We start from the raw sequence: 12,716 nt of genomic DNA on the forward strand, positions 1-12,716 counted from the left end.
GGTAGAACGCACAAATTCCCCACAGACAGTACCTGCAGTCAGGATTGAACCTGAGTCTCTGGTGCCAAGAGGCAGCTTGTGTATCAGCTGTGTCACTGAGCCTCTCCAGTATTTCAAGGCTGGTACCATCTGTCTATCTTTCTGTTCTCTTGCCCCTCTTCTGGCTCCAACAACTCCAACGTAGTTGCTAAGTTGTGATGCCACAGCAATCCAATTGAGGCCTTAGACCCTGCTTTATGAAAGCTTTGGTGATTGGGCGTGACCGCATTTCAAAGGCTAGCATCAAGTAGGGTCATTGAGGGGTATATTGTGACTGATGAGTGATTGATCCAAGGCTGAAACTATTTGCTGTCATTTTTACAGATGAAGATGAAAGCGCAAAAGGGGAGAAAAGAAAACGAGATACGGACGATGAAGGTGAAGAAGATGATGATTAAGAATCCAAGTGACCTGAAAGACTATTTAGTACTGGGTGGACTTACTGCCCTCCCTTTTTGCCCTTCCCGCCCCTCTTGAGCCCTACCCCAGATTGGCGACTTGCTGGTTACCATCGCAGCACTGAAGTATCACTGAACCAGCAGTAGTCACTCTCTTGACATTCCATGTATTTATAATGCAGTTAATCCGTATTCCATGGAGTAGTAAAACTGGGTAGAATTTGGTCCAGTGCTTTTATGATGTTGGGGTTTCTTAGGTTTCCTGCTAAGACTATTACCATTGCAACAAGAACAGATGAAGTGATTTGGATAGTCATGTTTGTAAAATGGCTGCCTGTTACAGAGAGGTTATAACATTGATCTTTATGTAAGTCAAAAGCTTTGTAAATAAAATCTTAAAATTTTGGATTTGTTCTACATTGCAATACCATTTTGGGTGTTATTTACAAATGCAAGATGTTTCTAAACTAACAGTTTTTGGAAAGTTAATAAATGGTTTCTTTTAAAAAGACTATTCATTTTTAAGTCCGGTTTCTGGGCTTCCAGAACATTAGCTAGTTTTCTTAGTGGGTTTAAGTTGGTGGACAATACCTGGCCTCGACTGGGGTGGAAGGAGCAGAGTGATGGCGCTCCAGTGTAGTCAGGATTCTTTATTCCTGATGTAACCTCGTGCCCACCTTTCTGTTAAAAAACTCGTGCGAGGAAAGGGAAAAGTGATGCTTAGCGTGACTAGTTATAGAACGTAGAAAAGTATAGCACAGGGAGAGGACCTTCGGCCCACTATGTCCATGTCGAACATGTTGCTAAAATAAACTAACCTTAGCCTCCACATGACCTATATCCCTCCAATCACTGCATATCCATGTGCCTGTCTAAAAGCCTTTTAAATGCCACTATTATATCTGCCTCCACCATCACCCCTGGCAGCATGTTCCAGGCACTGGGAGCGGTGGCGAGAACCTGCTTCCTTATTCATTAAGATCGTGGGTGATCTTTATCTGTGTAGTAGTAAAAAAAATTAAACTTGCCCCGCACCTTAAAGCCGCACCCTCTAACCTTTGACATGCTGGAAGAAAGGTTCTGACTGTCTACCCTGTCTATGCCTCTCCCAATTTTATGTACTTCTATCGCTTTCAAGACGTGTATGTATATACGAATCCCTGGGAAGGACATTGCCCGTAAAACAGCACTGAACATGTAATAGGGATATAGGACGGGCAAATAAATAAGAAAAAAAGAGGAACATAAACCTTGTGGAATTGCTTTTTTTAAACTACCTGTAGATGAATGTCTTCATGTAGAACCCGAGGTCAAACATTGATACACTACTGCTCACAATGGGCAGAATAGTAAGAGCAGCAGAAATAAGAGCAGAGTGATCGTGGTATGATGGCCAGAACCTGCATCCCCATTCATTAATATGGTGTCTAACCCTATATCTCAGTCCCACTTTCGTAGCTCATCCGCATTTTCCTTAAAGCTCAGAGCATTCAACATCCAGTCAGTCCCAACCTCGAACTTGCTCGATGATTCATGATGAGTGTCAATGAGTTCCAACAACTCTCAACCCTTTGTGTGATGCATTATCCTACTTGTTCTCCATTAAGTAGATTTTTTACTCATCCTGTTAAAAATACCGAGACCTGTTGAACCTGTTACTCGTACTCTGTGAAAGCCCCACCTGCAGTTTTACTCTCAGTTGATTTGACTCTAGTTTAATGCTGTTTGAGCTGGTTGTGCTTTATTTTTCTTGTAAATGTCATTGTAGATTTTTTTTTTAAACATCTGCTAATAATTGAGTTTATTTCAGGGAGTAGAGCTTATGCCTTCCTTGCACTTAATGTGTGCACTTGTGACTTGATTTACACCAGTTTACACAACCAAAATATTATTTATTGTTGGAGAGAATTCAATCACCTTTCAAGATACAGTGTTATGATCTCTGTTGCTTTGCTTGGAGTATAAGAAAATAGGAACATGACTAAGCCAGTCACCCCTTAAGCCTGTCCCAATATTCAATACAATCAATGCCAATCTGCCTCATCTGCTAATTCTCCATTGCCATTAATTCTGCAATATTTGCTTTAATCTAATTTCTCTTTAAAAAAACCCCAATGAACTAATCATGACCCTGTAGATAATTTCATAACAAGGGAAGGATATACTTGAGCTGTCTATATTCATCTGAATGAGGAGTTTCTCCTTTGAGGGAGATTAGCTTATTTGGTAGAAAAAGAACTGGTGAACTTATTCTTAGTAGTAAAGATCCTTGCCATTTCCTCTGGAGTTAGGAGCATGATCTCAGGATAAGGGGATGTCTATGTAGAGTAAATTGGTGAGGAGTTTCTTCATTGAGACTTCTGCACAGATGTTCCAAAATCCTCAAACCCAGAGGCAAGTGGTTTCTTAATTTTTAAGTCTATTCAAAACAAATGTGTTTTAAACACTTGCAGTATTGACAGACAGGATGAATGATTGAGCAAGAAAGTGCAGATGAGGTAACGAGACAATCATACTATTAAATTGGACAACAAAGGCATGGGGCAGAATGGTGGTCTCATGCTTCTAGTTTTGTTCTTGTATCATTGTTTTACAAGTATCATCTTTTAATGCAGACATTTCAAAGTAACAAGCAAACATAAGTGGGATTGTTTTAGCAAGATGTGTCTGTCATGGTCAGCAATTCATCTGGTTCACCTCAGTAATTATTTTTTCTTGAAGGTTATAACACATCCCTATTACTAGTATTTTAAAATGAGAGTGCTGTGATCATGATGATCCCAACACTTTCTTTCAGAGGGTTAAATAAAAATAAAAATTGCAGATGTGGAAATCTGAAATAAAACCAAATTGCTGCATTCAGCTAAACGGGCAACATCTGTGTAAAGAGAAACCTGCACAAACAACCTTTGACAGATTTGTGCTAATGCAGACTCCCAATACCCAAAGTTTAAATAAAGCTCCAATTTGATAGACAAAGTAAAGGAGGTTTTACCTGAAAATGCCAGATCATCAGAATAATCTCTGGTTGGATGCACCACACGTTGATCTGAGGTTTATTTTCAATCTTGACCCTGGTAATTTACTTGGAACCTCTGCGCTTTATGCAACGTAAGGAAAGCTTGGGTTTTATTAGCACATTTCATAGTCTTGGAACATCCCAAAGCAAATTTCAACCAGTTAAGTACATTTGAAGTGAGCTGCTCTTGTAAATATCAGGCTCCCAGAAAACACCAACGCAGTCTTTATTTGAGTACAGCACAGAACTCTATTTGAGTGTTGTTTTTAATTGAGTAAATTTAGAAAGGTGTGGGCCAAACGCAGGCAAATGGGATTAGTGTAGATAGGCGGCTTGGTGGGTGTGGACGAGTCTGTTTCTGTGCTGTACAAATCTATGATCAGCATTGACCAGGGTATTATGCTGTTCCCTTGCTCGTTACAAAATAATACCATGTGTTCTTGTATATTCACTCAAGGCAGCATGTTGATATAGCATCTCATTTCAGTGTCTGCCAGGATTTCTGCTAGAACCTCTGTGGCATGAAGCCACAACCTACTCAATCTAGCACTAATAATTTTATAAAAGGTTTAGAATAGAGGATGCAGAAAGCTTGTTTCAGATGCAACAGCGTGGCTTGAACCAGAATGAGTTTGAAAAGGAACAGAACACCGCAAAAACTCAGTGGGTCAATCAGGGTCCGTAGAACAAAAGCCATGTTATCCTGATGCAGGGTCTCAACCCGTAATGTTGGCTTACATTTTATGCCTCAACAAACGCTGATTGCCATGCTGAGTTCTTCCAGTGTTGGGTTTTTTTCTCACATTTAAGCACCTGCCGTCTCTTCTTTTTCTGAGTTTGGGGCGGCACAGTGACGCAGGTGGCAGAGGTGCTGCCTCACAGCGCCAGAGACCAGGGCTTAATCCTGACCTTGGGTGCTGTCTGTGTGGAGTTTGCATGTTCTCCCTGTGACTGCATGGGTTTCTGCCAGGTGCTCCAGCTTCCTACCACATCCCAAAGACATGCAGATTTGTAGGTTAATTGGCCTCTGTAAAATTGCCATAAATTTGTACGGTGTGGATGAGAAAATACGATAACAACAGAATTAGTAGCAACGGGTGATTGATGGTCAGCATGGAAATGGTGGCGGAAGGGCTTTTTCCGATGTTGTATATTATAATTCAATTCTTATGGTTTAGTTAGATTGGAATTATGATGGATAACCTTTTGTCCATTGGGAGTCTGCCTGGAGTTAAAGGAAGGGCCTTTAGAGTTGGAATTTTTACAGGTCAAGTGGGATCACACACCTCAAAAAACAGGATGTTATACTCCTGGAATGTTTCAAACTCCTTCCGTTGTGGAAAAGTTGACCTTACCAAGTAGATTTTAAAATAAAAGTATTTGTTTAAACCCTTTTGCAATATCAGGATAAACCAAATAGATTTACAACTAATATACTAATTCTGAAATCTGACAATTACTGTCATGTAGGCAAATGAGGCAGTTAACTTGCATATGCAAAGCAAGTACAAAGCACCCACAACCATTAAATGCAATATCTTCTTAAGTGATGTTGGTTAAGTAATACATATTTACAAGGACACAAGGGTAATTGAAACTAACTCGACTTCTGCATTTAGAATTTTTTAAATCCATGTACAGCTTAGAACCTTTTGAAATTTGTTGTACATTGTACAAATTAGACCCATACCAAACACGGATTTTAAGCAACAAATAAATTGGTGTTATTGACGTGATTAGAAAATGATATAAGGCCTCAACCTGGTCTTATAAGGAATCAAACTGATCTCCCAGTTACAGTGTAATGGGTACCAAACATTAGTGAAGCTACAAGATAGTTAAAGGTGTAACTTGATCCCCTGCTCTCCAAATGAGTGGTATATTATTATGGCCAGTATCCTATAATCTAGAAACCTTTCCACATTTGCTCAGCAATTGTCTTATCATTTCTGATTCTGGTCTTATCATTTGAGACAGAAGATCTAAGCATGGAATTACATTTGGATTACGTTATCCCGCTCATTTGTAACCTGTTTTGAGAAAATGAGCAAATGGCTTTTGATGACTCTAAAGTGCAAATTTGAGTTTGATAGAGGTACATAAAATATTTCTGATTTATTGCTTGATATATTCATTGATTGAACTGGTTTAAAGAGAAAGTGCTCTGTAATACAACACTAATCACTAGATGTGCAGTCAGGGATTAATACTGTTGGGGGAGAAATGCTTTATATGTATAGAGAATTTATATCTTCCTTGAAACTTGTAAGTAGATTTGCATCTAATACTTGTGGTTAGGATAGCAGATTGTAAACCTCAAATCGCATTTGTTAATAATCACATTAAGGCTTAAAATGTAAAATTACATGGCCATGTTTAATTTTTTTCTTCAGGAATGTTGTCGAGAGATTTGTGTTTACGACTTATTTTGATTGTCCGACAGATTACTCTGTGTGTGTGCATGTGTGTGTGTGCGTATATGCATGTGCGGGTGTGTGTAATTACCTCTACATTATCTAATGATTGCAGCCAGCAACTGATTAAACACACTCAAAGCCATCAAAGGATCATCAGCATCATTTTATCATCTTTATATTATTCTTCTGCAAGGAGGAATCCTGTGAAAATAATAATCAGGATTGTTACAGAATTCAGTAACTCCACTATGGCAAAGCAAGATGATTATGAATTTTTCATAAGATCTTTGTGTTCGTAGAATTCTGATCCCTCAATTTAATTAATCTTAGTTTGACATCCATGCCATCAGCAACCCGACTTCGAAGTTCTGGAACTCCCTCTAAACATTTTTATCTCCTACCTCTCTCTCAATTACATCATAAAACAATGTAAGTTTGTAAGTTATAGGAGCAGAATTAGGCAATTCGACCCATCAAGTCTACTCCACCATTCAATCACGGCTGATCTATCTTTCCCTCTCAACCCCATTCTCCTGCCTTCTCCCATTAACCCCTGACACTCTTACTAATCAAGAATCTGTCAATATCTGCCTTAGAATATCCTGAAATCAGAGGGAGAGGAGCCTGAGGTCGTGGTACATATAGGTACCAATGACATAGGTAAAAAAAGGGAAGAGGTCCTGAAGGGAGGATTTAGGGAGTTGGGAGGAGAGTTAAGGAAAAGGACCAAAAAGGTAACAATCTCAGGATTACTGCCTGTGCCACGCGACAGTGAGAGTAGGAATGGAGCGAGGTGGAGGATAAATGCGTGGCTGAAAGACTGGTGCAGAGGGCAGGGATTCAAGTTTCTGGATCGTTGGGACTTCTTTTGGGGAAGGTGGGACCTGTACAGAAAGGATGGGTTGCACTTGAACCCGAGGGGGACCAATATCCTGGCGGGGAAATTTGCAAAGGCTACTGGGGAGACTTTAAACTAGAATGGTTGGGGCGAGGGACTCAAATAGAGAAAGCTAGTAGACAGAATGGGAGGCAGGAAGCAAAAAAGGGAAGCACTCGGACACAAGAGGAGAAAGAAAAAAAAGGAAATAAACAGAATAAGAGGCGGGGAGTTTCTTAAATGTGCATATTTTAATGCTAGGAGCATTGTAAGAAAGGTGGATGAGCTTAGAGTCTGGATAAACACCTGGAAGTATGATGTTGTGGCGATCAGTGAAACATGGTTGCAGGAGGGCTGTGATTGGAAACTAAATATTCCAGGATTTCGTTGCTTCAGGTGTGATAGAATTGGAGGGGCAAGAGGTGGAGGTGTTGCTTTGCTAGTCAGGGAAGATATTACAGCAGTGCTTTGGCAGGATAGATTGGAGGGCTCATCTAGGGAGGCTATTTGGGTGGAACTGAGAAGTGGGAAAGGTGTAGCAACACTTATAGGGGTGTATTATAGACCGCCAAATGGGGATCGAGAATTGGAAGAGCAAATATGTAAGGAGATAGCAGATATTAGTAGTAAGCACAAAGTAGTGATTGTGGGAGATTTCAACTTTCCACCACATAGACTGGGAAACACATTCGGTAAATGGGCTGGATGGTTTGGAGTTTGTAAAATGTGTGCAGGATAGTTTTTTGCAGCAATACATAGAGGTACCTACTAGAGGAGGGGCAGTGTTGGACCTCCTGTTAGGAAATGAGACGGGACAGGTGGCGGAGGTATGCGTTGGGGAGCACTTTGGGTCCAGTGATCACAATACCATTAGTTTCAATATAATTATGGAGAGGGTCAGAACTGGACCTAGGGTTGAGATTTTTGATTGGAGAAAGGCTAACTTTGATGAGATGCGAAATGATTTAAAAGGAGTGAACTGGGACATTTTGTTTTATGGGAAGGATGTAGAAGAGAAATGGAGGACATTTAAAGGGGAAATTTTAAGAGTACAGAATCTTTATGTTCCTGTTCGGTTGAAAAGAAACAGTAAAAATTGGAAAGAGCCCTGGTTTTCAAGGGAAATTGGACATCTTGTTCGGAAAAAGAGGGAGATCTACAATAATTATAGGCAGCATGGAGTAAATGAGGTGCTTGAGGAGTATAAGGAATGTAAAAAGAATCTTAAGAAAGAAATTAGAAAAGCTAAAAGAAGACATGAGATTGCTTTGGCAAGTAAGGTGAAAGTAAATCCAAAGGGTTTCTACAGCTATATTAATAGTAAAAGGATAACGAGGGATAAAATTGGTCCATTGGAGAGACAGAGTGGACAGCTATCTGCAGAGCCAAAAGAGATGGGGGAGATATTGAACAATTTCTTTTCTTCGGTATTCACCAAGGAGAAGGATATTGAATTATGTGAGGTAAGGGAAATTAGTAGAGTAGCTATGGATACTATGGGTTTCAAAGTAAAAGTACTGACACTTTTGAAAAATATAAAAGTGGATAAGTCTCCAGGTCCTGACAGGATATTCCCTAGGCCATTGAGGGAAGTTAGTGTAGAAATAGCCGGGGCTATGACAGAAATATTTCAAATGTCATTAGAAACGGGAATAGTCCCCGAGGATTGGCGTACTGCGCATGTTGTTCCATTGTTTAAAAAGGGTTCTAAGAGTAAACCTAGCAATTATAGGCCTGTTAGTTTGACTTCAGTGGTGGGCAAATTAATGGAAAAGATACTTAGAGATAATATATATAAGCATCTGGATAAACAGGGTCTGATTAGGAACAGTCAGCATGGATTTGTGCCTGGAAGGTCATGTTTGACTAATCTTCTTGAATTTTTTGAAGAGGTTACTAGGGAAATTGACGAGGGTAAAGCAGTGGATGTTGTCTATATGGACTTTAGTAAGGCCTTTGACAAGGTTCCTCATGGGAGGTTGGTTAAGAAGGTTCAACTGTTGGGTATAAATGCAGGAGTAGCATGATGGATTCAACAGTGGCTGAATGGGAGAAGCCAGAGGGTAATGGTGGATGGTTGTTTGTCGGGTTGGAGGCAGGTGACTAGTGGGGTGCCTCAGGGATCGGTGTTGGGTCCTTTGTTGTTTGTCATGTACATCAATGATCTGGATGAAGGTGTGATAAATTGGATTAGTAAGTATGCAGATAATACCAAGATAGGGGGTGTTGTGGATAATGAAGAGGATTTCCAAAGTCTACAGAGTGATTTAGGCCATTTGGAAGAATGGGCTGAAAGATGGCAGATGGAGTTTAATGCTGATAAATGTGAGGTGCTACACCTTGGCAGGACAAATCAAAATAGGACGTACATGGTAAATGGTAGGGAATTGAAGAATACAGTTGAACAGAGAGATCTGGAAATAACCGTGCATAGTTCCTTGAAGGTGGAATCTCATATAGATAGGGTGGTAAAGAAAGCTTTTGGTATGCTAGCCTTTATAAATCAGAGCATTGAGTATAGAAGCTGGGATGTAATGTTAAAATTGTACAAGGCATTGGTGAGACCAAATCTGGAGTATGGTGTACAATTTTGGTCGCCCAATTATAGGAAGGATGTCAACAAAATAGAGAGTACAGAAGAGATTTATTAGAATGTTGCCTGGGTTTCAACAACTAAGTTACAGAGAAAGGTTGAATAAGTTAGGTCTTTATTCTCTGGAACGCAGAAGGTTAAGGGGGGACTTGATAGAGGTCTTTAAAATGATGAGAGGGATAGACAGAGTTGATGTGGACCAGCTTTTCCCTTTGAGAATAGGGAAGTTTCAAACAAGAGGACATGACTTCAGAATTAAGGGACAGAAGTTTAGGGGTAACATGAGGGGGAACTTCTTTACTCAGAGAGTGGTAGCAGTGTGGAATGAGCTTCCAGTGGAAGTGGTGGAGGCAGGTTCGTTGGTATCATTTAAAAATACATTGGATAGGCATATGGATGAGAAGGGAATGGAGGGTTATGGTATGAGTGCAGGCAGGTGGGACTAAGGGTAAAAAGTTGTTCGGCACGGACTTGTAGGGCCGATATGGCCTGTTTCCGTGCTGTAATTGTTATATGGTTATTGCCGTTCTCCGCAGCCGTCTGTGGCAATGAATTCCATAGATTCACTATCCTGACTGAAAAAAAATCTTCCTCATCTCCTTTCTAAAGGTACGTCCTTTTATTCTGAGGCTGTGGCTCCTAACATGCTATCATCTCCTAACCTGGCTCAATTTCAGACTTTGCTATAAGGTTCCCATGAAACAGTGTGGGATATTTTACTACATTCAGCTATCACTGGATTCTCATTTCTCCCTGATTGATGACCTTGTGACCCTTGCACATTTTTAAATCTGCACTTTCTCTGTAACTCTATATTCTCCACTCCTGTTTATTTTCTCTGTTGTGCTACCTGAAACTCATGTATGGAATTATTTGACAGGATAGCAGGCAAAACAAAAGTGTTTCAATGTATCTCAGTGCATATTATAATAATAAACCAATTCCAATACCAAAGCTCCTTGCTGGAAACATGTTGTGCGATGTGGTGTTTGATCAGGGTGTACTCCAGTTGTGTGCCTCTATGTTCTCCCTGTACCCAGCTGTCTCTCGGAGAAGTCTGAAGAGCATTGTGTTACATGCTGCTGTTGTCGCAGCAGAGTGGTACGGTACTGATACAAGTTCATCACTTGCATCTCACCTGCCGAGGCATCCGTCCACCCTCTGTGTGTTTTTAAATAAAACCCTGTCCAAGGTAAGCAAAACTTTTATCTTCTGCCTCTTTTTGAAAGTAAAACCTGACCTTCCAGGGAAGTGGACCATATTGGAACTGATATCTTTCAAAGAATTGTAAGTCACAATAAAAGAAAGATGCTTCTATTTCTATTGCATCTTTTAGACTGTGGCATGGAAAGGCAATTGTGTACTTTTAGTCATGAACAAATAGTGACCAGAAGACTTGGAGAATCTCACTGTTTTTCATAATATTGTCATGAGATCTTATATGTGTTCCTACAAGGACAGGGCCTTTGATTAACATCTCATCTCAAGCATGGTACCAAAGAGAAAGTGAAAATAAAAGCAAAAAAAAAAAAATCACAAAAACAGGGGGGGGGGTCCAAACACAAAAACGGGGGAAGTCTTGCCAGGATAACTTTGTCAAAGGATTAGAGGAGATCCTGGTTTAGAAAGGAACGCAGATGCTGGTTTTAATACCGAAGATAGACCAACGTTGCTGACGAGGAGTTCCTGGGTGATCTGTCTGAAGAAACCGTCCGACCCACAAGGGCCTGCCTGTGCATTCTCATCCCGAGAATGCTGCCTAGCCTTGCTGAGCCCTCCAGCCCTTTGTGTTTGGCTGGGGATTGAAGTCTTGGTGGTGGAATGGCCATCTTCGGTGCTGCATGATTCTATCCAGTAACCACTCGTTGTGCTTAGGCCTCGGAGATCCTTGTGTCGAGGACCACTTTTTCAGGAGGGGGTGTCTTTCAAGAAATGCTAACACTGGTTTGTTTGATGACCTCTTAAAGGAGCAGTTGCTAATTAAACTCCCTTGTTATGCATCTCATCCTCTCCATGTGCAGCCTTGGACACATCCTCGCTGTAATGGTGATAATTGCTGCATCTATGTAGGAATAATCACCTTGTTTTATTTATGGATAACATGAAACAAGTAATCAGTTGTACGAAAATATTGTCACACTTCATCAACACTTATCATTTTAAGTTACCAGAGCTTCAATCCAGTTAAAATCTTCCCCTGCCGTCTAATTGATCCACAATGCATCACTGGAAGAGACCATTTGACCCATTGTAACTGCTGAGAAAGACCATTCATCCCAAGTGCCCCATTCTTTCCCAAGGGCTTGCAATTATTTTGTTTTGTATCCAATTCTCTTATGATTGAAGGGTCTAAAGGTAAAAAAACAAAACTAAAGGTCTGATGAAGGGTCTCAACACAAAACATCACCTATTCCTTTTCTCCAAAGGTGCTGCCTGACCCGCTAATTTATTCCAGCATTTTGTGCCTATCTTATCTTGTGATTGAACCTTGCTTCCACTATCCCTTCAGGGAGCGCATTCCACATATGTGTGTTTAAAAAAAAAATTTGATCCTTATCAGGGTGACACAGTGGCACATCTGGTAGAACCACTGCCTCACAATGCTAGAGACCCAGATTCGATGCTGACCTCTGGCGCTATCTGTATGAAGATTGCATGTTCTCCCTGTGATCATGTGGGTTTCCTCTGGGTGCTCTAATTTCCTCCCACATCGCAAAGACGTGCAGGTATGTAGGTTAATTGGTCTCTGTAAATTGCCCCTAGTGTGTAGGGTGTGGATGGGAACGTGAGAAAACATTGAACTAGTGTGAAAGATTGATTAATGGTTGGCGTGGACTTGTAGGAGGGAACTGCAGATATTAGTTTATAGAGAGATAGACACACATGCTGGAGTAACCCAGCGGGTCAGGCAGCATCTCTGGAGAAACATAGGTGACATTTCGGGTCAGAACCTTTCTTCAGACTCCTTCAGTGTCTGAAGAAGGGCTCTGACCTGAAACGTCCCCCATTCATTTTCTCCAAAGATGCTGCCTGACTCACTGAGTTACTCTAGCATTTTGTGTCTGTCGTCGACATAGACTTGGTAGGCCGAAGGGCCTGTTTCTATGCCGTATCTCTAAACTAATCTCCCATCTCCATTATTGCCAAATACCTTAAATCTGTGACCTTGGGCCACTGTCCCTCAAGTTTCTGAATGTTGCAGAGTCAACCATCAACACCTCTGTAAAATGTTGAACGAGAAGCAAAATTAAAACAAATGCTGGAATCACATAGCAGTTCAGGCTGCATCTGTGGGGAAAAAAATTGGGAAGGAGGCAAAAGAAGACGCAAGGGTCTGCAGATGGTGCGATTTGGAGCAAAAAAGCAAACTTGT

General features: G+C 40.8%; 2 protein-coding genes across 2 annotated transcripts in view; one reads left to right on the plus strand and one right to left on the minus strand.

Annotated features, from left to right (window-relative positions):
• anp32b (acidic nuclear phosphoprotein 32 family member B) overlaps window positions 1–949 on the plus strand; it is a 48,605-nt gene extending 47,656 nt beyond the window's left edge. The window contains exon 7 of the mRNA XM_033018075.1: window positions 364–949. Coding sequence (XP_032873966.1) covers window positions 364–437 — 74 coding nt within the window. The 3' untranslated portion in view covers window positions 438–949. The remainder of the gene's footprint in view (window positions 1–363) is intronic.
• A 5,071-nt stretch (window positions 950–6,020) lies between these two features.
• Window positions 6,021–12,716, minus strand: part of c3h5orf63 (chromosome 3 C5orf63 homolog) — a 43,497-nt gene continuing 36,801 nt past the window's right edge. The window contains exon 5 of the mRNA XM_033018081.1: window positions 6,021–6,074. The gene's annotated coding sequence lies outside the window, so the exon portion shown is untranslated. The remainder of the gene's footprint in view (window positions 6,075–12,716) is intronic.

Source organism: Amblyraja radiata, chromosome 3, assembly GCF_010909765.2.
Source record: "Amblyraja radiata isolate CabotCenter1 chromosome 3, sAmbRad1.1.pri, whole genome shotgun sequence".
Lineage (NCBI taxonomy): Eukaryota > Metazoa > Chordata > Chondrichthyes > Rajiformes > Rajidae > Amblyraja > Amblyraja radiata.